We start from the raw sequence: 25,462 nt of genomic DNA on the forward strand, positions 1-25,462 counted from the left end.
AACTTAATTGAAGAAAAATGAGGGAAAAGAAATTAAAGAATTACTACTTCAAAAAAATACTGAAAACCTTCTTTCTGTAATTGCAACCTTTTAGTAATGCAGCTTTCAAATAATATTGCTGATGAGGAAATTGAAAAACTTATGCATTAAAACATTTTATGTACTTTGGGGAGCTTTTTTTTCTTTCCTTGATCCCTTTTATAAAAAAAAATTCAAACCTCATAGAAACATTGATGTGATTGATCCCTTTGAGGTCAGGGACGGACACACTTTGTCTCCATGGTGGTAGCCAGTTGTAACGTATCGGTGTCACTTATTGATGGATTGAAAATAAGAGAGCCCCTCAGATAAGTGCCTTCTGTTTGTACAGAGAGAGTTATAAAACTGCTTTGTTCTTTCAAAAATGCAGTTAAGAGCTCTTCAAATGAGCTGCTCAAATGCAAGGCTTCCCGAGTGCACATAATGGTGAAAGGGTTGTGGTGGGAAGGGTGGTGGTGGTGTAAAATTCTTCCAGTTGCTTTGAAATAACACAGGGCTAGAGGAGATGAAGGAGGTGGGCTGATGAAGCCCTGGTGAATAGTTAACTGGTTTAAATTCAATTACTGGGCTGTTCAAGTCGTTAACAAGTACATCAATATGGTTTTTATTAACAAAAGTTTTCCTGTCACATATGGTGTGGATGGCAGCAAGAACTTACTCTCAGCCAGCCTGGTTGCATAGACAAACCCTGTTCACTGAGATCCCAGTGGATGTTGCCCATCCCTTGCTTTTGCCAAAACAGAAGTGAGGATACTAAAGGCTTTAGGAGGCAATTCAGGAGGCTCAAGGTCAGCAAGCTTGATGGGCTCAATACGGAGGATTTTACACAGCTTCTAAATTTTGCACTTATGAAGAGAAGGTGATGTAAAAAGGTTGTTGCTACATTTTCCTTATTATCTCTCTGCTCCCTGTTTAAATTTGGCTGTTCTCAGTCTTAGCAGTCATGTTCTTTTTTCAGACAAGTATTGTTGGAGAAAGTCACGCTTTTCTTTCTCTCCATTTAGCAAGAGTATAGGTTTCTATGCTTCTTGTGCCAGAAAATAATACATACATATTAGTATTGGGCAGAATATTGGAGAGAGTATGTGATACTCATGCACAGAGGCAAGCAAAAGTTTTCAGACGCTGAAGCACTGTGAAGTCCTTTCTTTCCAGGGTTCTTCAACTCTTAGAAAATTAAAGTATTTTTATGAGGTCTCAATCACTATTAAATTTGAAAAGCCTTGGCAAGAAGCATGATAACGAACATATTTTCAGACGAACAATATCAGATAAGCAATTTCTCCTGTCCTTCAAAAATAAATAAGGAAGCAAAGCCTAGATGTACTAAAAGTATTTAAAAAAACCCAACAAAACAACAAAAACCAAAACCACAACTTTTAGGATTTCTTTAATGTTTTAATTTTGGTGGTCTTACAACTGTAACATTAAAACTGTGAGGATATAGCTCCCTGTTAGAACTAAGCAGAATCCACTAGATGAGAGCTCACTGACCACTAGTTGTGACCATGGCTTCTAACATCAGCAGTTGTTAACATGTCTTTGTGTGATCACTTCACTCAGGAAAGCAGAGCCTCCTTTAAAGTTATTTTTAGCATCCTCACATTTTTTTAATTTGCATGTTTGCTGGCAGTATTTCTTTTTTCCCCTCAATCTTTCACTAGGAACAAGCAAAAGATATCTTTTATTTTCTTCATTGTTCATATTTTTATGCCCTTATTGCATCTCCTTCTGTACTTCTAAATATACTTCCTTGTATCTTTCTTTTGAAAAAAACACATAGTGCATTTCAGTATTGAAGAGCACTGGAAGAAAAAGGAAATTTTCCGGTGTTTTAATACATACATGGCAAAGATGTACTCATAACTGATAGTTTTGCAGTTCACTGTACAAGTAAATTAAACCACAGATTCCAGAAAGTGGAAGTGGACCGGGGTAATATTTTGCTTCATAGTTAGAGCAGGCCTTAATGTTTCTAATTAAAGTCATGGTGCACATATCGAAGTACTAAGCTGTACCGAAAGCTGCCGTGGAACCGGACAGCGAATCCCTTCAACTTCACAGTTGCTCAGAGTGGGCAAAAGGCCATCTCTTCTGAGGATGAATGGGGGGACTGTTTGCCCTAGGATGATTGCTGGTTTTGCACCTAGGCTAAAATGCATTTCTTACCATGTGTATCTGCTAAATCGTGTGCTGCTAAAGTGAGCTGAGCAGACATTATGATTTGCACTTTGCTTCCTTTTGTTTTGAATTCAAAGGCCATCCCTAATTGATGGAGGTTTCCTTTACGATGCACTTATTTTCAAATCCATCATGCAGTGCTTCTGCTGCCCCTTGCCTTCGTGATGTGCTGGTCTTTGACCCAGAACTGGTAAATGAACCCTGCAGGGAAATCATTAGAGAATTGGAACGGTTGCAGTGGAGGGACCAAGGGTCAAACCATTACCTCCCTGTAGGACCGTCGACTTAAATTGGACTTCTTGCTTTTCGGAAGCAGGTCAAGTGTCAGGGACAGCTGAAGTGGTCAGGTACAAACTGATACAGATCATGGGCACAGTTTGGGGGTTTTAGCTTAAAAAATTAAGGCAATGCAGGACTTAGTCTAATGATGCCTTCTCTGTTTCTCTCTTCTTTTCTCCCTTTAAAAAGCAAACTTAAAATGCTGAGGAGTTAGTGAGAGCCAGCACTCTGACATTAATGTGCTATTTGTGATCTTTTGGCGTTCATAATTTTTTAGAGTAGATGATTCAACCTTTTTTGTGTTTTCTTGCAGTTTTCTTTGATTGAAAAATAACAAATGATATTTTGTAACAAGAAAATACCTCCAATAATTCTTTTGAAGAATATGCCTTCTGCTCTATTTCCCCTTCCTCAACTGTTCTTTGCATAATTTTTAATACTCTTAACAAATGTAAATTGACTTTTTTCAGACTGTACAAAATAAATATTTAGCACTGCTAGAGAAAAAACTACACAGTGGTGCATATATAGCAGTGAAATATACCACTGGACATGACAAGGTATTTAATGATGTAATTTAGAAATCTGATGTCCTTGAAATATTTCTATAATGTTTTCTATAGAAAAATCCAAGTATGTAACTATGTAAGATAAGTTTAAAATATCAAAAGTACCAAAAAGCCATAGATGTCATACTAATGAAATATGACCAAAAAAAAAATAGAATGTGGGAAATCTGAAATTCTTCTCACTGTGACTTAAAACGCTGCAGAGACCCCTGAAAAACATCTTTCTCCTTGTCACTGTCCACTGCCATTCATAGCACACAGCAGTTAGTAGGTTTACGTCACTGTTTAATTTGTATAAGGAATTCTCCTTTTCTGAGGTAATTAATGAGGCACAAGAATTAATACAACTCTGTTTGAGTGAGTGGGCTGAAACCCAGCTCTTCGTTTGAATTGGGTGGCAGAGGAGTGTTTCTACAGAAGTAAATGTGTTTTGACCAGGAAAGATAAATTAATTGAAATGTGTTTGCTATGTTGTAAATGGTTTTAAAATATTAATAAGAAAAAAGTGAGCAAAGGGAAGAGGCTAGAAATAGAGCAGCATCTCCATTTCTGTTCTTGCAGAAGGGACTGCAGCCTGCCCCGTGCCCAGACAGCACCTTGCCTATTGATCAGGAGAGACTGAGGAACTGACCAGCTGGAAGCTGTTGTCCTTTCCTCCAGCTCCTTCCACTTCCAGCTGCTCTCTGCTCTCCAGGAGCGCGGAGCCAAGAAGCAGGCCCTTGCTGGTGTGCAGAGGAAAGCCTCTTCCCTGTCACCCTGGGCTCTCTGTGTGGCAGAAGCCAGCTCAGGGCAGCTGTTCCAAGAGAGCTCGGCGTTCCCGCTGGCAGGAGGAGAGAGGGGCGGCTGCCCTCCTGCCAGGTGGGCTGTGGGCAGGGGGCACACTCAGCATGGCTGGCAGCCCCCTGCCCGAGGAACAAACCCTGCCTCAGCACTGAGGCCAAGGGGGCTGCCAGCCTCTAAGAGTTAACCAGGGAGATTTTTCATTCACAAGGGCTGTTCCAGCAGTTCCTGGTGTGGATAATGATGAATGGTGTGTAATGAAGGGCTGCACAGCTCAGGGAAACAGTTCTTTGAACATGGCTTTTCTGCTGTAGTGCATCGGGACTAACAACCCGACTTCTTCTGATGGGATAGGAAGCAAACTGGAAGGGAAATTGTTTTCCCAAACTTCTCACAGAAAGCAAGCAATGCACCAGGGTTTTTGCTTGTTGGTCATATAGTTTGCTTTAAAAGGTGAGGATCTGAGTTTATAGCAACAATAACATTGGTCAGATTTTAGCCAACTAGGAAGATAGACATGACTATTTAATGTACTGGTATATTGGTGTTCAATACAGCTCACAGGAAGGAGCAGTATTTTGGGGGGTGGGTTTGGCAGGTGAGCAATTATGTTCTCTACCACCTATCTCGTGTTGGAAAGAATGGTGACCAAGAAGTGTTTTTCCCATTGCTAGGCATCCCCTGTATATAAAAAATAACATAAAGCCTGTTATTTTATTTACCTTTTATTTTCTGAAAGTGTTTCCAAGGTTGTGAATTTTTGAGCTTTTTTAACATCTTTACTTTTTTTTTTATTCCAAGGTAATAAGTAGAAAATAAAAACCCTCTTGAGATAGCATTGGTGATCTCTTGATTTCCCCTAATATTATTCTGAAACGCACTGCATCTGCAACTTGAAATCAGCATGCACTACATGGTGCTGTTAATTTATTTCAAATGCGGCTAGTTTTACACAGAGCTTACTTTTCACTCATCTATATAAGTATGAATATAGATAAAGGTGGGTCTGTGTATGGGAGATATGAGGTATTTTCATTCAGTTATTTGTTAACCTCTGACAGGTGATGAAGAATCAACATTTGCACTCCTAAAAACTTTAATTTCCTTTTTTTACATATTTGTACCATTAGAGTTACTGGTTCTGCCTCCTCTCTGTTTCAAAATTCAGTAAGAAAAGAAAATTAACACTAAATGTCACTTTATAATTGCAATAATGATCACACAGCTGTGCTTTGCTAGTTGTATAATGCACGTCAGGATCAGTTTAGGAGCTCAGCCTCATTTCCTGCCCAGATGTAATTCTGGTGCCCATTATTACAGTAGTGAGGCTCTCCTCCTTCATTATGGCCGTGGTCTGAGGGAGGCCAGCATGGGAGGGTGCTGCAGCTCTGGGTTAGCAGGGTGTGTAGGGCTTTGCCAGTGCAGGGCGCGTACGGACAGAGCGGCTGCAGGCAGCACAGCCGGCTCAAGCACATGTGTGCACAAAAAACAACATCATAAAAAATAACTTAGGTGTGCCTTTCTTTCTAATGAAATGTTGTCTTTATTTATGAGCATGTGAAATTCTGAGGAGGAGCTCTTACACTTAAATGAACCTGTGAGCAGCCCATAGAAAAGCAAGTGCCTGCAGCGCTAATAATGAGAACTGACAAGGCGATCCTGCTGTGTTTATTTATGACCTTCTGCCTTTGTTAGCTCTTGTGAGAAATTCCTCTCTAACCATAACAATATTGCTGGAGCTTGGCACTGCACTGAGGAATCCTACGGTGCCCCGAGGCCGCCCACTGGCACGGGTACAGCTCACAACAGATTGGCACAGTTGTTGAAATTTTCATATGTTTTCCCTTTATTTATTTTTTTACTTAATTCATGAGGCTGTTTCTTCCTTTGGTACATTTGTTCGTTCTGACAAGCGTCCTTCAGAAGTATTTTGAGACTTTGCAAAGATCTAACTTACTGATTTGCTTTATTTTCCTCTTTTTTGGTGGTATATCTAATGAATACCTTAAAGGTTGAAATCAGCTGTGGCCTGATAGTTCCATCAGGTACATCTTCTTAGAAGTTGTGATACTGGTAGTGTTTTTTTAAGGAAAGACAACACTGTATAAACACTGGCCCCATTTGTAGGCTTCAGTGTAGCACTGTATAAACACTGGCCCCATTTGTAGGCTTCAGTGTAGAAGACTGTGAGCAGGGAACTAGGACAGGAGCTCAAGCAAAACTGCTGCAATGTAGCAATGACCTTAGAAGCCATGCAGCAAAACTTTCATAGCATTAAGAACCATGTTCTTCTCAAGCTGCAGCACCCATGCCTTGAATACTCATGGCTCTTTTCCCATCTATCAGACGCACTCCCCAAAAGCCTTCTTGGCCCAGCTCCCTAAACTGTGTGGCAAAGCTCAGACAGGCTTGTAGGACAGAGAATCAGCCATAGGTAGGGCTGCACCTGAAGGTCTGGCAGGGCTGAAGTCTCTGCTTCCTTTTGCAAGGACCAGGAAGCAGACATTGATAGAGCTGCAGTTGTTTTGGCTTTCCATGGGGGAAGAGAAGCAGCCAGAAAGGAAAGCAAAGGATCACTGCCTTACAAAATCCTGGGAAATCCTCTTTCAAAGAAGCTTCCAGCTGCAGTTCTATCTTTTTTCACCACTGTCATTTGAGCTGGCATGTTTTTTCACACCATTGATGAATACTCTCAAAATCAGTGTGACAAGAATACTGATCAGTGGGGAAAGGAGTTACCTTTTTTATTGTATTTACAAATATTTTATGCAAGTTGCTTCCAAGTGCACTGTGGGCTGTGGCACTGCAGTGGTGCTTGCTGGAGGGAGCTGCAGCAGGGACGTGGCATGGCAGGTGTTGGAGAAGGACAGCTGGCACCTCAGGTGAAGGGCTGTGTAAAGCACCATTGTACAAAAAGGCAGATGGAGGCACCTGCCCAGTAAGACCCCACCAAGTTATCATCCATGGTGGCACCCACAATTTTAAGGACCACAATTGCTGTACACTGGACATCCTACCCATGCTTTCTTGGAACATTTTCAGACCACTTTTATTAGCATTGCAATAAATAGGTAGTTCTGTGCAATACCAACCTCCTTTCTTAAAGACAAGGAAAATTTTGGAAGAACGACCCACGACAAGCTTTACCTAAAACATATCAGGACTCCCTGTCCTCTCTATCATAAGAAAAAGCTGCAACACTGAAGCATGCTCAGGCACACAAAACCTTCAAAATTCCCCATGGATGTTTTTCCTTTGTATGATCTATTAATTAAAGAACAGTAGTAGTTGATGTGTTGGGTTTTTTGGGTAGATTGCATAGTACACAGTATTTCACACTTCTGTAGTGGCACATCTGTGTATCTTTTCATTTACTGGATTTTAGAAGTGCACCTGAAGTTATGAACCTGTTGGATAAAGTTTAGTTTAGTTCACTCAGTGATCAAGAAAACCATGGCATTATCTTAGCCTTGAGATACCTCTTCCCATGCCAAAATGGTGCTTAGCAGTAGATGGGGAAGATTGGTCTTTCAGAACTTCTTCTTAATGCCCAGTTGAACTGTTACAAGACGTGCTTCCTACTTGGCTAGTCAAGGCATTATTTCAAAGAGAAAACTGAAGCCAAGACACTTTTCTAGAATTTCAAAAGCCTTTTGAAATTTATATAGAGGTTTCTGAGACTTGAGTTCTACATAACTTTGTTAAAGCTGTATTATCTCAAAATGCCACATTCCCTGGCTGCTTAATTGAGTATGCCCAGCAAGCACTGAATTATTGCAAAGAAGTGTGAATTCCAGAACCTGGGGTGTTTTGGAAGCCTTGTTCTAGCAGGCATGTGTGAGAAACAGTCTGAAAATTTATTTTCTGCTTTTTCACTGTCTTGGATTTAATTTTCCAACGTTTTCCCAGGTTACTGGAAAATGTAAATGTGGGAGGGGTTCAGTGAGCAGCTCTTGAAAAGTAATTGTTTGGTTTTGCTGCTGTGGTCCACAGACCTCAGAAAGAAGTAAGCAGTGTGTGTGTGTGTGGCTGGGGGTGAGGAGCAAAGCAGAAGCAGAGTGATCACAGCCCCAAGTGTTTGTGCTCTACTGATGGTAAAACTGCACTCCACTGAGTTGCATTAGGTTCAGCAAAAAAGAGAAGAAAAAGGAACAAGGATGAGAGATTCTTGCATGAGGATGAGACAATGAGCCTGAAGTGGCAAATTAAGCTGAATTTACTGAAGTAAACCTTATAAGAGTCATTTCTGCCTGTTACCCCAGTATAACACTGCATATCCAGTATTTTAAATAAGGCTTAATTCATTAATTAATATTGTTCTCTGAGGGAAGTCTCTTTATTCAGTTCCTTAAAAAGGAAGTCTTTATAACATTTATCAGTCTTTTTGATGTATACACTTTTCTCCTCCTTTCTGCTTCTGACTCAAGAGGAAGAGATGAAAAGTTAACAGAGCACCTGTGTTTTTTGAAGTTTAAGATGTGTCTGGGGCTTATTTACCATCTCATTGAATTGTGGTATTTGGTTACAGGGTGTTGTGGGAGAGAGAAGAAAGCGACGCAGTATGATGCATGCACAAGCCCTAAGCTAATGAAAAACTATGTTTTGTAGATCCTTATTCCCACGGTAACCTGCTGGGATAGACTTCTTTATCAAACCATAACTCTACAAAGGGTATTAATATGAAAAAAAAGAAAAAAGGCAAGTGTTGTAGATCAAGAGTTTTTAAACCTTGGGCATACAGGTGTATAGGTTCAATCAGTTTAAGCCCTTTATTGTGCTCCGTGCATAGGTGGCCTTGAGCTGTCAGAACAGCTCACTTGTTATCAACCTGCCTAATTTACTGTGGCATGACAATATCTGCTTTCAGTGATCAATGGGCAGTTGGTTGTTGGACCAGCACTTTCTCTATTCTCTCAGCTGCAGTCTCCAAATCAGATAGTATTGTAGGTCCAAACTTACAAGCACAGTTAATGCCTTCTGGATGCCACATGGGATAGTCTGAGAAGCGTGTGTAGAAAGATGTCAATTAATGGTTGCAAAATGGGTGTGTTGTGACTCAGGTTATGTCTGTAGTAGTAAACACTCAGCCACATGAGGTTGTGTGGTCATGTTCAAAGGGTTTCTCCTATGTGAGGTGCCCTGCACAGACCTACTGAGAATCTCTGCACTGCAGTCTCGTGGGTGTAGTGCAGGTGAGGCATAGTGTGAATTTTACCACATTACGTGTTATGGTATTATGTTTTGTTTGCTCCTGCTGCTTGAGCTACATCTACACAATATCAGGTTTTTGAATATATAGGCTCAAAGATAGATGGTCTATGTCTGACTGCATATGCTGCAGGTTTCCAAAGTGTGATAGCCAGAGTAAATGGAATAAAGGGAGTAAGCAATACTTTCTAATGCATATTGCTGCTGCTCTTGCTGAAATGTTTGGTCTCTTTCAGATCTACGACCCATATGTTCTATTAGTAATGTCTTGATCTTTCTCATAAGCCTTTGCTCAAATCCATGTTTGTCTTCCTTGTCATTTGGCAGTCCTTTCTTGCTTAGTCTGGTTTTTTTCTACATCAGTTGTGAAAGTAGACTAAGTAGGTAATGGGAGGAGGACTAGCAGCCACATGATGTTTTCCCTATGGCTTTTTGATGCTGAATTCTGCATGGCCAGAAGTACAGCCAGGAGAGGAGTCTGGGCTGGTGAGCAGGGTGGTCACACAGTGTCCATTCATCAAGATGGCATCACTAAGCTTGCTGCATAGATCCAGGGAGAAGGATAGTGATCCCCAAAAGAACAAGCTCCAGAGAGCTTGAAAGGTTTTGGATCAGTACATGTTTTGATTAATTCAGCTTCCTCTCGGCTTTATCCTGCCAGTTTAGTCTGTCTTCTCCCTATGGAGGCAGCTGTGATCTAGAAAATGTTTGTAATCTGCAAAAAAGGGAAGTTGTTGCCTCTCACCTCACTGTTCTTTATATGAGAAACTCTTTAAGTTTAACAGAAGGGATTTCATGTCTGAGAGTGGTTAAGTTTGGAACTATGCATGGGAAGTAGTATGAATAAACTACATTTTATTAGATTGCTGTTATGCAAATACAACATTTCTTTCTTCTTCATAGTGGCCATTTGTTGTGGTTTTCATTGATTTGGTTGTTTTAAAGGTTGATGATTTATTGATGATAAATGACTGATGCTGTAGCTACAAGAGTTGTTAGCTGGGAATTTTTCTTTGCTACAGTACTGGAGAAACAAATGACTCCTAAGGGTTTGTGGCTTTTTGTTTTTAAATTTTATTTCCAGAAATTCTACGTGCTAAGCATTCTACTTCAGAGATAATCAGGGAAGTTTGTATCTGGAGATAGGCGTGTTATTGTTTTTCTGTTCCAGAGATTTACTGTTTATTTAAAAATATTAAAAAGTATCCTTGTCAGACAGGCTGTGTGTCCTGCACTTTACAGTCCTTGTTAGACTTTGTCAATTTGCTTCGATGGCAAATGGGTCATTAGTATTTATTGTTTTATACACGGGAGTCAGTGTTTATAAAGCAGAGGCTTTTTTTGTGCTGTTGGGTGACTTGACGTAGCTGTAGGACTCAGGAGACCTTTCCTGGTACCTGCCAAGAGGTTGCAGACCCTGCAGTGAGTGGCACTCAGCAAGGGCAGGGAGGTTTTTCATTTCTAGGTGTTTTTTTTTTTTTTTTATTTGCTAGGTAGTTTTCAATTTCTAGATGCCCTAAGTTGGTTTTGGTCTAAAGCTTTCGTCTGGACAAGCAAGTAAGATCCCATTATGGATCATTTTAGATACAGAAATGTGATTGTATCCATCCTATCAACTTCCTCTCATCCCATGTCTGACAGATACGGGCATGTCATGTTCTGTTCTGGGACTCCTGTATCCCCAGGCCAAAAGTTTTTAGGTAAATAAGGTTGTCTAACAAACACAGATCCTTTGCTTGCTAAACAAATGTAGTAAAAAATTATTATTTCCTTGAATCAACAGTCATTTGCTTAGCAATTAGGTAGTAAACTGTGATTTGAATCTGTTTTTCCAAGTCAGCTTTTACAGATAATGTCTTGAAGGCTGATCTAATTCCAGGATCTCATAGATTGAAAAGACATCAGGCAGGGCACTGGCACTGCGTTGTTTGGTTGCACTTCTTCTTGGTTGCTTGAGTGAATTTAGTGCTTTTGGGGAAAAGATTTTTGCATCCTCAGGGACTTGCCTGTAAAACTTCTCAGAGAAAGTACTTGATACTGATCAGATAGAGTACTTGCAGCACAGTTCAGTACCCAGGTTATTTTGGGAAGCATGTGAGAATGTATATCCCCAGCAAGTGGTGCTTTGTCACTAAATTTAGTGCAAGACACTGGTGTTTTTATCATGTACTTATAATTCTCTTCCTTTAGAATAATGCATGAATAGTTTATCACATAGAGGTTAAAGCTAAAAATATGGCTTAAAATGCTACAACATATAGTAATTGGAATTAAGTAAGATTTCTAGGTAACAATGAGTATCATAAGAAGTACCTCTGCCTAGCTATGGTCAAAGTTTGTGTTTGTCTTGCAAGTGAAATAAGCCCTCTCCTTACAGTAGCAGAGTCTGAGGTAGAGTTGTGCCTGTCAACAGAAATCAAGTGTTTTCCTCAGGGAGGTGTTTGTACTAGAAGTGGTCTTCTCTACTTTTTCTGCTCCAGATCTTGATTAAACAAGATTCAGAGAATGAACCTTGTTTTCCCAGAGAATTAATTTCAGTAAGGCATGTAAAAGGGATTTTGGCAGAAATGTAATGGCAGCCCTGCTGTCTCCCATTAAACAATTTTTTAAGGATGTGCATTAGATACCTTTTTTGTGCTTAACTGAGGGTCATTGTGCAGCTGGCATGGAAGGAAGATACCCAGGTTGGGGGTAGCAGCCTTTGAAAACAGGAGAATTTTCCACGTGGTCCCAATTGTTGCTGCGTTTTTCCGGTTGCGTAGGCGCTGGGAGGCTGTTAGCTCGCTCACTGCCTCCACAATGTGACCAGCAGGGCCTTTGGAAGACTTCTTGAAACATGCTATTATAGGCTGCTTTGAGATGAAAAGAGGTCTTACAAATATCTTGAAATTTAAACAGAGCTTTTGTGGGTTTTCCTTTTGTGTGCATATGTGTGTTTGTCAGCCAAATCATTTGTTCAAAGTTAATCTCAATTACAGAGCATATTGTTCATAATCCCCCATGGCTCCAAAACAATAGCAGAGTGTATGTCTGTTTGAATATATATTTACATACTTATATGTGAAATATGTTTGCTTGTATATATAATTTTGTTTGTAAAGTGGTGATTCATGTTAAAGAGATGGATATTTCATGCAGGATCCTGTCTTTTGAGCTTCACTGTCCTAAGGAAATACTGCAGGAAGGCCTTAATGGAATGAGCAGGCTTTGATCCTGCAGCCAGTCAGTTGATGCAGTTCCCTATGTGTAGCTCTGGGATTCATCCCAGTACAGTGGATAGTAGGGTAGAGTCTGGGGGGTTCAGCTTCTGGGAGACAGAAAGGTTTTTTGTGTCTTTAATTTTAATATCTACAGAATACCTCTGCTATTCTTCTACTCCCTGAGCATAAAGGAGCTGGTAGGCAATAGCTGGAAAATTTAAATAAACCACAGGTTGTATGTGCTCTGCATAATCTCTGCAAGAGAGCTCCAAACTGCAGTAACTTCTTATAGAACTTAGGTGCCTCACATTTTCTCCTTCTGCTGATTTCAGGGAAGGTGCTCATCCTTTTTCAACTGTAAGTATTTAGCAAGGGATTCCCTTAAAATCTTGATTTGTGTCTGCTGAGACATTGCTAAGCAAAGCTTGCAACTGCACAAAGTATTTGCAGTGTAAATTTTTGCTCCACAGTGAATGATGAAATCCTGTCACACTTGATGTGTAAAATTGTGGTGGTATTGCTGAGCTACTGTAGTTTCCCTTTTGCAATTTATTGGATCTAGGTGTGTTCCTTGAGTAAGTTAATGTTACTATATTATATATGGGTGTTTGTAGGGGTTTTCTTGCTGTGGTCTCTTTGTAGCTTGGGGTTTCCTGGCTCTGGATAAACAGTTTGCTTCCTTCTACCCCTCACTGCCCACGTTGCAGTAGTAAAATGGTGTGCTGTTTCAAGTGTCTCTCTCTGATAAAATCATGCCACCAGGAAGGCATAACATTATAATCCCAAGCACAATGTGATCCTGTTCATTTCAGCTCTTGTTCTTGTCAGACAGACAAGAAAAAAGGTCATGTATAGGTGAGAAGGTGAGGGTAGAACTGAAGATACTGAAAATAAAACACTTTGCTAAAAGAGATGAGTCCTGCATGGGAACATTTCAGTTTGTAATCAAGGTATTATATAGAAATGAACTTTGGAAGTTGGATAGGATGTCCTGAATAATACAGGATATAAAGCTGACATAGAGAATACAGAATTGTAATACAGATTTGTGATGGGAGTGAGGAAATATTGTGTCCTTCATTTTTTTTTTAGACTTGATGTCAGATTTGAAAATATAGTCATAACAATACCATAGATAGGAATAAGAAGATTGCTGTACAAGAAACTGATCTGTAAGAGACACAAGCCTACTGATAATTTTAAACTTGCTAGATTTTGCTGGAAGAAATGAGTGCTTTCCAGAAAAAGCCTCTGAAAAGAGGCAAAATTTAAGGCATGCCTTAGGGTATGGGGACTTCAGGCCCTTAAAAGAATCCCAGCAATTACCTAACCTGCCAACTTTCCAACAAGATAAATGGAAGCACTGTAGCTTGAAGGTGCCTTGGTTTGAATGAGATGCAGTAAGTAAGGTCTCTCTGTTCTTTACAGGCATCATAGATCTGATACTACTTATAAAAGAAGAATAGAGTTGGTGCCCTGCTGACTAAATTGTCCTCTAGAGGAGTATTAGTTACAGAGCTTCTTTGTTAACAAGGCTGTATGCTTAAACCTCTGTGAATTTCTCCTATTAGCAGGCTTCCTAATAGCTTTACATGTAGATATGCTAAGTAAATGCAAGTGTATCCATGTAATTTACGTATATAATGTGTATGTGTGTACTGTTTTATATATAAATAAATGTTGGTGGTGTGGAATTTGCACAACTTTGCTACTGTTCTGTTAAAATGGGGTAAAAGCAAGCAATAAAATGCTGATAATAGGAGAACAGAAAGTCAACTTCTGCTCTTTTTGTCCAGGTGCTTCACATAAAGTCTTTCTTTTCCTTCTCTTTAATTTCCAAATTAGCTTTTTTAGTTAAGAGAGGTGTTTCTAAAGCCTGTGTATGCTGCAAGTTTCCCAGTTGCTTGCCTGCTCAGACTTTCCGCTTTAGAAGAGTAAGGCCTTGAAGTGTATGTTAACAAAAAATAAAAAAACCCACCAAAAAAACAACAACAACAAAAAATCAAAACCACTCCCTCTCCCCCCCCACCAACAAATTTTAAAACCCAGACCACCCAGTACAGAACATCTGATATTTCTCATTTTAGCCCACTTGAGGATAAGGTAGGAGATTGTGTGGCACAGCCCAGACTTCTAGAAAGGTAACAATCCTTTGTGCCACCCTGAGATCAACCTCTTTCTCAGTTTTCTCCCTGTGTCTGATGAGTGACACTATTATTGCACAGAGTGACTGTGAAGTTCCCCATTGCTGGGGGAAGCCCAGTGCTTGAGCTGAGTGGGACGCGCGAGGTCCGGCGGGAGTGCTGTGCCTGCCAGGCTGCACTGCACTGCACAGGGTGGCATGGCCTCACTGTTTAAATAGGCTGGTGTCATGCAAGCTTTTCCTTTTCCACCTCCTGGTGAAGGAGTTTCATCAGGTGGGTGAAGAAATTCCTGGAAAGCAGGCACTCGAGAAAGTGCCTGAGACTCATCAGTTGTGATGAGTTGTGGAAGGCTGGAGAAGTCGATGTAACCCAGTGGGAAAAGTGAACTTCAGTCCCGTCCTGAAGTTTTGCCTTAGCTTGTGAACAGCAGATAATTTCATCAAGGACAGTGCTAATTTCTTCATGGCTTTTCCATTATCCTGGCAAATTTGTTTTTTCAAGTACTTTGATTTGCCAACACATATGAAAACTTTACTCCACACACCCTTTTAAAATGTGTTTTCTATACATTCTGTTGGTTGTATGCCTATATGTTTTTTACACAAAATTGATATTCCTTTAGAATAGGCTCTATTCTGCTGCATTCAATTTTCAGAGGTTTATTATATGCTTTTCAGCAGCATTTGTTTTATCAGCACTTCCTGCAGCATTTGTTACACATGACGACAGCAGCGATTTGATTTCATTTAGAAGAATACCATATTATGTATGGAAAAGCAGTAATTGCTTACCTGTTTGCCAAATACATTCTACTATGAAAAATATCTAGTGTTGCTCTATGCAGTAGCAGGCAGTGTTATTTCTTGTTTACATTTTCTACAGTTGATAGTTCCAAAAAAGAAACAATGAAAATAGTTTATTGCCCACTTCATAATTAAATTCCCATTTGTACAGATTTGGAAATCTACTCTTGAGTGAATACAGCATCCACATGTAGACTGAAGTTTTAGCCTTAATTTTTGCTTCTCGTATGCCTAATGAAATAGGGGTACAATTTCATGCTTGTCAGGAAAAGCAAAATTTAACTGTGGTGAGAGTTCCTGAAGTGTTTGTGGGAACTCATTGGAAATAAGGTCTGCAAGGTGCCCTGCAGAGAGAGAAGTCAGCTGGTTTGTATTCACTGCCCTTACGCACAAGAGGGAATAACACGTAGCATTCTACGTGGCTTCTAGTGAGTATTAGCAGAGCTTAAACTTTTAATCCTCTTCTTCCTGTGCCTTGGAAGACTGACCAAGTCCCTCTGTTAAGGGAACCTGGCTGTGAGCCTCCCTTGTAGTGGAGGTAGTCATCATTGGGCAGGGCACTAAGTACACCATGTGAGTTTCCTCCATGTTCTGTGACTTCTAAAGAACTTCAATTTTAGTTATGAAAATTAGCCATCACTAAGGCTTTGCTTCCTGAGCTCTTTGCTCAGGCAGAACCCAGTTCTTTTTGTGCTATTCAGGCAAGGGGTCCTGCTGTCTGTGGTGCAGCTACTTGCATGAGCCAAACAAATGAAGTCAGGATCAGCCAAAGCAATGTACTCTGTCATCCCAGTTATTTCAAGTCTCAGAGGTCATTAAATGACCTGATTTATATGTGAGGTATCTCTGTGCCACATTTTTAAGCTTTAATTTGCTCCTCATGACCTGCCAAAGAGCTACAGAAGCACAGCAGTATTGGCACCTTTTGGTTTGTATGAGGTTTTTCTGTGATGCTTAGGAATTAACATTTTTCCTGACAGCTGGGGAGCATGTGCTTGCTTTGTCACAGCATTCTTGGTTTTTCATATCTGATCTTAAAATTATTTAAAACTCCTAATTACTCCCACAGATTCAAAGACCAGTATAACTCCTGTGTTACAGCATGAGGGAGTATGTCCAGCAGTTCATAGGTAGAATTTAGATGTGCTGTGACCTACAGAGGAAATTTCTCATTGAAAATGCAGCAGTTACGAGCTGAAAAGGAGTAACTGTTTAGCAGTGTATTCAGATGAAATTGAAGAGAACCTGTGAGCTGGTATTTGATGGAAGTGGAGAAGCAGCAGTCCTTGTTCCTTGGTGGCCAGCAGATCAAGTGCTGCTGCTGAGGGCAGGGCCTCTTCTCATCTCCTTGCTGCAAGGGAGTGTTACCAGGGCTGCAGATTTTACACTCTTCTCTCATTGTGGTAATGGTTTAGAGTGAAGTGTATAAGCTGTGATTGTAATGGTAGCAAACCCCAAAATTAAATACTGTGTAAAAATGAAACTGATGTATCATTTTCATTAGTTTTGGTATGCTCAGGCAGAATTTGTGGGATTCATTCTGAAAGCTTAATCCAGATGGAAAAGGTTAAATTCAATGCCGAATGAATTTGGTTCCAATTCATTTGATGCCCTTGCTTGTTCTTTTTCTCAAAAGAATTAGAGATTAAGCAGAGAACTGTGCATACCGTCCTTGTTTTCTGCCATCATTTAACTGCATGTTGAAGACTACCTCTCTGTTATCTGCTGCAATAAGTAAACAAATGGATCCATTGCCATGCCAGCTCTTGAGTCCTGTGGCCTGAGTATTCATGCAAGCACTTATGCTCATTTCTCCTTTTTCCTCAGGATTTATCTGGATCCATTGACGACTTGCCGACTGGAACTGAAGCAACCCTCAGCTCAGCTGTTAGCGCGTCAGGCTCTACGAGCAGCCAAGGGGAGCAGAGCAACCCTGCACAGTCTCCGTTTTCCCCCCACGCTTCTCCACATCTCTCTGGCATCCCTGGGGGCCCATCGCCTTCCCCTGTAGGCTCACCCGTTGGAAGCAACCAGTCAAGATCTGGTCCCATTTCTCCAGCGAGTATTCCAGGTAAGTTTGTTCTAACAAACAAAATTAAACCATTTGGTAGGTTTATTAAATGCATAAATAAATATTCCCATATTGCGAACTAATTTATTTTCTGAGAATCCTACATTTTCAGGGCTTTTTTCTGAAAAACGTGCATACTTAGAGCAGGAGTAAATTCTATCTAAACTTCAGCTGCCAAGCCCTCAGAATGCTCAAAATTCTGAACCTGACTCTGCATAGGTGTTTGATAAATGTCTTTATCACCAACCAATGCAAATACTTAATTGTAGTTTTTGTATTTGGTTTGTGTGTCATTTGTCACATACTTCTTGTGGTTATTCACAGTCCTGTTTTGTTCTAACTGTGTATTTTTGCTGGGTTTGGCACTTGAGCTTGACTGGTGGTTACAGGCCTGCAGGATGAGGCAGAGGTTTTCCAACTCTCTATTATGGCAGTGTAAATTTGGACATTAATACAGAATATTGTATTAGATATTTCTTAATATTTGCGAAGATTGACAAGTTACTAGGTGTTCAGCCCCACCGGTAGTAATTGGAATACCAGTGTCAGGCTTACTGCTCTGTCTCTTATGCAATTTAGAGTATGGCACAGAATCATGTATATTCAGAAATTTGTGGAAATCTCTTAAGATACTCACAAGAAAAAAATGGCATACGTGAATTTCAGTTCTTACCTTATCCCCACCCATCTGGCATGTTACTTACGCCAGGGTGTCAGGCAGCAATGTGTATTTAGTATTTTAGATGAGTGTTCTCTTTCTAATGCTCAAGCTTTTTTATTATCTTCTGACATTTTGAATACTAGAGGAATTCCTAAGAGTAGGAGAGTGCTGACATTACCCTAGGGATAACATCAGTTGCTGACAGAACCACAAAATAATAAACATGGAGCTCAGTTAAAAGAAACAAAAGCAGAGGTGCCTTTTTGTTAGGTGATTTGAGTGTTGCTGCAAACCAAATGCTGGTTAAAATTCAGAGGGTAGCGTGTGTTTCACTATTTGATACAAAGGTATCTGTGTAAAATGTTCATGCTTGTTTGTCTGCAGAGGTTAAACTAGATAAGCAGAGAGAAGTAAGCTCAGTGCACATAGGAATGTTTAGTATTAAATGTGGCCTAAACATGTTGACCCCGGATGCTGCGTGCATGCCCTGCAGTTATTTCTTCCCTCTCCAGACTCTCTGACCTGCAGCATGAAGCACATGCTCAGGTGGAGCAGGAATAGTGGGGACAGAGTATTTGCATTGTATGTAGTGTGGTAGTTTTGTATTTCCAAGGCAGTTCCCAGTGTTCGGTGTAGAAATCCATCTCTGTTGTTGAGTGAAGCCAGATAGTTCACCTGGCTGGTAAGGTAACATTTTGTCACAGTCAGATTCAGACGAGTAAATGGATTGTCATTTTAGCAGCCTGATTGCTGAATAGGGAAAAAATGTTGTGACACTGAAAATAGTTTTATTGGAGCCATGCTATGTAAGGATGAGCATAAGTGTTTAGGGGGAGAGTAATAACTTTTATAAACCCACCTGTTCCTCATGGGGTAAAAATAGAAGGAATATGAACTCAGAGGTCAGGGACAGAGTCACTTCATCACATCAGATGAACCCCAAAAGCTCATTTTTATAACTCACCTAGTGAAAAGCATTGTCTCTACATACAAACTGTGCCACCATTTTGCACGGTGGTTTTCTGGTCTGCTGCAGTAACACAAAAGCAATTCTTTCTCAGGAAGGATTTTTATGAATGGTGCTAAATCAAAATCACTCTCCACTGTTTGCCTGTCATAGACAAGCTTCTGGTCTCTGCAGCTCTTGCTAAAGGTGAGCTCCCAGACGTGAGCTAAGGCAGTGCTCTCCCGAGGGCAGCTGGGCTGCTGCAGTAGCATCGCTGCTGCTGCTGCTGTTTCTCGAGCTGCAAAAAGCAGGAGCAAGGCTGCTATTTAAAGCCCTGTGATAGAGGGATGCTGCTGGGTGCTAAGGCTTTTAAGCCATGTGAATTAGACTGTTCTTTCACCTAAGTGTGTTCCCACTATTGTTCTTCATTACAAGGACTTTGGTAGCTTTTATCATCAGCTGTATTCATGAGACCCTAAGAAAAAGTAACACAGAGCTTGTTTGCATTTCTGTGGCTGTTTGCAGCAGTCAGGTTGTAGACGTTTTTAAACATTGATTGTATAGTACAGCACCTTGCCTTTAATAATTTTGTTCACTGCTATTTTCTTCTCCGTTCTCACCCTACCCTTGTTTGTTCTGACCTCATTCCTCTCCTATTACCTCCTGCGATGTTGTGCCACAGTTTCTCAATGTGACATAGATTGGCTCTTTCAATCATTCTCTCTCCAGCAAGTCATTGTAAAATGAGCAGCTGTTGTGTTGCTGATAGCTATGGCTAGGGAAAGCCAAAATGTTGCAGGGGGTTCTTGGTGGGAAGACTGTTAAAATAAAGGTGTTGCTTTCCCAGGGTTTACTGGAAGGGAAGCATCCTTTTCCCAATGGCTTCTTCCTTGCAACAAAATTGAAAACTAATTTAACATCAAAAGGGCAGACAAACAAACAGCCCCCTGTTAAACCTCCCAAATGGCCGATTCTCTTCCACTGCCTGTTTAAGCTGTGTCCTTACCCCTCTGCAAGGCTGCCACCCCGCATTGCTTTCTGCTGCACGCCACAAATTTCACAGGAACAGCCTGGCACAGGCAGCACTGACATTGGCACGTCCCTAGCTCAGTGGGCATTTCCTTCCTGTGCTCTCTGAAATACTGGAAGGATATTTTGTGTGGTAAGTGGCACATGCATATAGAGCCTTTGTTTCCATTCACATTACCAGAATAAAGCAGGGAGATTAACTCCTAAGAGCAGAAAAAGCAACTTGGATGGATTTTGTTCAGAAAGGTAGTTTTGTTTCAAAATCAGAAGATTTCTTGTTCAGATGTATGTTCATTACAGGGCTGAAATCCTACTCTTCTATGATTTCTACTGATTCAAAATGACATTATGATTTCCTATTAAGTAGATCATTATTCTGTTTTGCCAGAAATCCTGATCTCTTTATTTTGTAGCCATCTTTATAATTAGGGTGCATATTCTTCCAAAGAATGATATGTGATGCCCTGCACTGCTTTGGGTCTTGAACTGTGCCTGATTCAACCCTAAACCATTAGTGGAAGCTGATGCAGCACATATCAAAATGTACTGCTGTTGCCAGAAGATTTAGTGGCTGTTAATTTCACTTTTCTCTTTTTTTTTTTTTTTCCTTTTCCTCCTGCTCTAACAATTTCAGTTTACTAACAAAGCAAAAATGTAAATAAGCTAAGCTCCCCTTTCTCCCCCCATCCCCAATTTTGATCTCACTGGCCAAAGGCTTTTGTCAGCTCTTTCTCCCTTGCGGTGTAAGCAGCAAAAGTTTTTTTAATATTAAGAGTTCTGTCAAAGATTGCTGATAGGCCAGGATTTCCTTAACCCATGATGGACAAGCAGTTTTTGTACAAGTTAATATATTCTGTTATTTTTAAAACTCTACAGAAATTTTTATCTATATAAAAGAGAAGGGTATGCTATGCTAATACTGAGTAGCAAATACTGCCTTTAGAAGTACGTAATTTTTTTTTTTTCACATGGATCAGTATTTTGACTTGTGCTTTTAAGACATTTTATGTAGTTTCTGAAGAAGCAAGTTTATTTTCACTCTGTTAAGCATCAGCTACGTTGTTTTTACTAGAGTTGTCTTCTTTCACTGAGGAGCTTGGATATAAATGAAGTTACAAAAACAAATCCATTTGTGGCTACTCTGGCTTAGGAGTGTTATTACCAAGCTTCCTAATTTATGCTAACCAGTCAACATCCTCCCCTGATTAAAAATACCCCAAATTTTAATTGTGATAATTATGTGAATCAATGGATGCAATCCATTCAGTGTTAAACTACTCTCTGCAAACCTGGATGTCTTCCACACCTGTATTGATCAGCTAGCTGGCTTGAATTCCAAGATCCAAAGTACAGCATTACAGCCAGCTCTCCAGGCAAAAAAGAAGAGCAAGAGGGAAATGGGATATCCAGTTGGAACAGTAACAGGAAATCCTGCCTTGGTGTGCATGTTAGTCAATATATGTGACTAAAATGCTGCAAGAAGAAAAACATGAGCAGTAGTCTATCATAGTCCAAAGCAACATGGTACTGCAAGAATATGAATAGGAATGATGCTTTCTTTCATGCCTTATAATAAAGAGAAGCCTACCAGTCAAACCATTTTCCAAAAGATACTACAGGAAAACAGTAGTTATACTGCAGATCTTGTTTTAAAAAGAATTTGGAAAAATCTTTTCCTTGGGATTGAGCTATTCTACATACTTACGCTGTTAACCACCACTACTGGTATGTTATATGGCATGGACTTCTTTTAAAAGTTATTTGAGGGAGAGAAGACTACCCTATGAAAGTGATAAACACTGTTCAATATCTTTGTGTGTGTCGTGGGCAGTGGGGTCGAGCGCACCCAGCGCGTTTGCCGAGGACGCAAATCCGCACGGGGCAGGGGACACACAGGGAGGGAGGGATGGCATCCAGAGGGACCTGGGCAGCTTCAGAGCTGGGGCTGTGTGAGCCTCATGGAGCTCAGCAGGGCCACGTGCAAGGTCCAGCCTGGGTCAGGGCAATCCCAGCAGATTCAGACTGGGCAGAGAATGGATTGAGAGCAGCCCTGAGGAGAAGGACTGGGGGGTGTTGGTGGAGGAGAAGCTCAGCAAGAGCCAGCAATGTGCACTTGCAGCCCTGAGAGCCAACCTTGACCTGGGCTGCATCAAAACCAGCATGAGGGAGGGGATCCTGCTACTCTGCTCTGCTCTGGTGAGACCCCACCTGAGGTTCTGCATCCAGCTCAGGGGTGCCCAACACAAGCAGAACTTAAGTTGGAGTGGGTCCAGGGAAGAGCCACAAGGTGGTGAGAGAGCTGGAGCACCTCGTCTAGAAGATAGCTTGAGAGAACTGAGCTTGTTCAGCCTGAAGAAAAGAAGAGACCTGATGGCAGGCAGCCTTCCAGCACTTACAGGTGGTTTACAGGAAGGCTGGAGAGGAGCTGTTTAAAAGGACATGAGTAACAGGTCGAGGGGGAATGGCTTTAAATTGAAAGGAGGTTTATATTAGATATATTCACTGTAAGAGTATTGAGGCACTGGTACAGGTTGTCCAGGGAATCTGTCAATGCCCCATCCCTACAAGTGTTTCAGGCCAGGTTGGATGAGGCTTTGAGCAACCTGGTCTGGTGGAAGGCATCCCTGCCCATGAAGGGGGGGGAGGAGGGTTGGAACCAGACAAACTTTAAGATCCCTTCCAACCCAAACAAATGTATGAATCTATGAATTTGTAATACTGTGCTTTTTGTTGAAGTTTTAAACCCCCTAAAGTAATTGCAAAATAAGAGAGCATTATATCCTTGTAAAATGGATATGATCCCCTGTCTAGAAAGATTATTTTAACACATCTATCAATGTTTCTCCCTTGGCTTCTCCGGAGGCAAAAATCTTGCAACAGCTTGTTGCAAGGAAGATGCATGCTGTTCATTGGCATCCAGACCAGAAAAAAGCCAAAACACAAAATGCCATTGACGTAGCTATGTTCTTAATCACTTCTAGTGCACAAAACATCTAATCAGCAGTTTTGCAAATCTAGAATGCTTACAAATGAAATATGTGAATGCTTCACATAGTAGTAGTTTAAAAACCTTTCTTTTAAATTGTTTGAACAACATTTGGAGCTTCTGTCTTTTCAAAGGATGAAAAAATAAGCAAATTGTAAAGCGCTCTAGCTCAAGGCATTGCTTCTAGCTCAGGGAGCATTTAGCCTGTGATACCTATTGCAATTCAGCCCAGGTCACATCTGATGAATAATCTGTTGTCTCAAGGCTTCATGAAATAGCTAAATAGTCTCATTCAGGTTTTGTGAGGAGAGCCTATGCTACAAAAGGCACTATAAAAACTCCTACCATAGTTGCAATGCTGCCAGAGATCAGGGAGGTGTCCTTCTCTGCAAAGGTGGTCTTTCCAGAACAGGTGCAGGAGATGAAAAGAGACAGAGACATGCTGTTCAAGTTCCTCCTGTTCAGTTTTCATGATGACAGGGGGTTTCATATTCCACCATCATCAACCTGCTGCTTTTCATTCGCCCAAAGTTAAGCATCAAATAGAAAAACAGTGAATCACAAGAAAGGGCACAAAAAGGTTTATGGGGTTTAGTTTTAAGTGGTTTCACTTGCTTAATATCTGGTGTGTCAGTGTTTATATTTCACAGTCACACATTACATTTTAGTGTTTAATTTCTGTCTTAAGCCAATGCCAAACATTTCTGCCCTATGGACTGGACACCCTGAAGGATCCAGCCCTGAGAGCTGTCTGGCTCCCTCCCACAGATGGCCACAGCAGTGGTGTTCTCATCCCCATAGCTGTGCTCTGCCCCATATCTGCTTTGTCCTCTTTGCTGCTTCCTGCCAGGCCTGTTTCCACCCTGCTGGCAATGGCTGAGCAGCCAGCATGGCAGGGCATCTGCTGCTGTGGACACTGTGGCAGCACGCGTGCACAGGCCACTCTTGGGAGCCCTCTGAGTCACTGCGAGCACCCTGCTGGTACAAATCCATCCAGAGTATGAGGGCTGTTGAAATCCAATTAACATATTTGCATAATTATGCATGTGCTCTGCTTCACGTAACAAAATTCAAATATACTTAACCACAGTGTCCAAGATTTGACAGGTATGTTTGTTTTTAGTTTTAGGTGTATGTTTAAAGGCCATCCTTGGACAATTATTGTTTATATTTGATCATTAACCTATGCATTTCTTTATAACTTTTTTTTCTCAATCTGCTTATGTTTTTGTCAAGAAATTTAAAGTGGTGTCTTTGGTTTTGTATGTTTGGGGGGTTTATTCTGTCATTATTTGGCTAAACAAATGTAGATTCTTTCTCTTTCTTTGTGTTGGCAACTAGGGCATTCATTTGCGTTTTATCATAAATTAAAAGGTTGTCTCTCACTCCCTTGTCCCTTGCAGTACTAAGCAGTGATTGATGAGCAAATGGAAAAAGTCTCTCACATCTCCATCAGTGTGTTTTTGTTGTTGTTGACAGATGGTTGTTATACCTAGATAAAATAGAGCATAAATGTCATAAGGTATTTGGTTTCTGTGATGGGATAGGCTGCTGCAGTTCTCAGTTTTTCAGTGGACTATGTATCACTGCCGAGAGAGATATTTAAAGTGGCCTTCATGCTTCATAGTTAGTGTCAGACTTGACTAGACAGATACGTGGTGTGTCCCTCCTTAGAAGGAGTCTGAGCAATTGCAAATACGGCTTGAATTAATTCTGTGCCTCAAAAGAAGAACATTTTCACTACCTCCAGATAATAATTTTTTTAAAAATTAATGAAAAGCGAGATATCCTTTCTCCTCCTTAGAGACAAAATTCATGCAGCTTGAACTGTGACTTGAAAGATTTGAACAGCCCTTTGACAGCATCGCTCTGTAGGTAGATAGGGAAGTCAAATTGCAAAGTGGGTTTTTAGAAAGCAAATACAAAAGAACAATTCACTCCGGCAGCAGCTTTTCTGTTTTTTCCCCATCTTCAGATAACAGTGGACTCAAATTATTGTGATGTGTTGATTGATTACAGCCGTTAAGTTTCTTAGTAATCAGTTTCATCACTTATTCTCAATTCACGCTTGCACCTTTGATTTCTCTTCCACAACAGGGTGATGTGGGTTGTCGTTGACTAATGAAGAACAGAATTGGTTTCGGCGTGAGACAAACGGAATGCCGACACCAATCCCAAAATGCATTAATCTTTAATAATCCACATCTGCATGTTTATAAATGATATAACCAGGAGTTGCTAATGTTAATACTCCCCCTTCCAAACAGAAGCTGACATAGGAGTTGGTGTTTGCAAACTGCACGAGAGGCACGTGGCCGCGCGTGGTGCGTGTGACCTTGCGGAGGGAGCTCGCCAGATGAAAGTTCTCGGTTGATTAAAAATACATGAAGAATTGCTTCGCTTCCGCACCGGTCTTTGGAGCTTATCGTTGTCGGGCAAGATGAAATATGGCATGATAGATCTTGTCTTCTAGGGAGATCAGACCCACCAAATGGTTTTTGGAAGCAGGTTTGCCTCAAGGTGCTTTTATCCTTTATGCATTCAACTTGCCCTTTTCTCCCTCATC

General features: G+C 40.8%; 1 protein-coding gene across 8 annotated transcripts in view; it reads left to right on the forward strand.

Moving 5' to 3' along the window:
- The window catches only part of ARID1B (AT-rich interaction domain 1B), a 322,617-nt gene that overhangs the window by 207,859 nt on the left and 89,296 nt on the right, over positions 1-25,462 (forward strand). For all 8 annotated transcript variants that reach the window (XM_079330952.1, XM_079330954.1, XM_079330955.1 and 5 more), the window contains one exon: positions 17,031-17,274. In XM_079330952.1, the coding sequence (XP_079187078.1) occupies positions 17,031-17,274 (244 nt within the window). The remainder of the gene's footprint in view (positions 1-17,030; positions 17,275-25,462) is intronic.

Source organism: Erithacus rubecula, assembly GCF_903797595.1.
Source record: "Erithacus rubecula genome assembly, chromosome: 2".
NCBI classification, from domain to species: Eukaryota; Metazoa; Chordata; class Aves; order Passeriformes; family Muscicapidae; genus Erithacus; species Erithacus rubecula.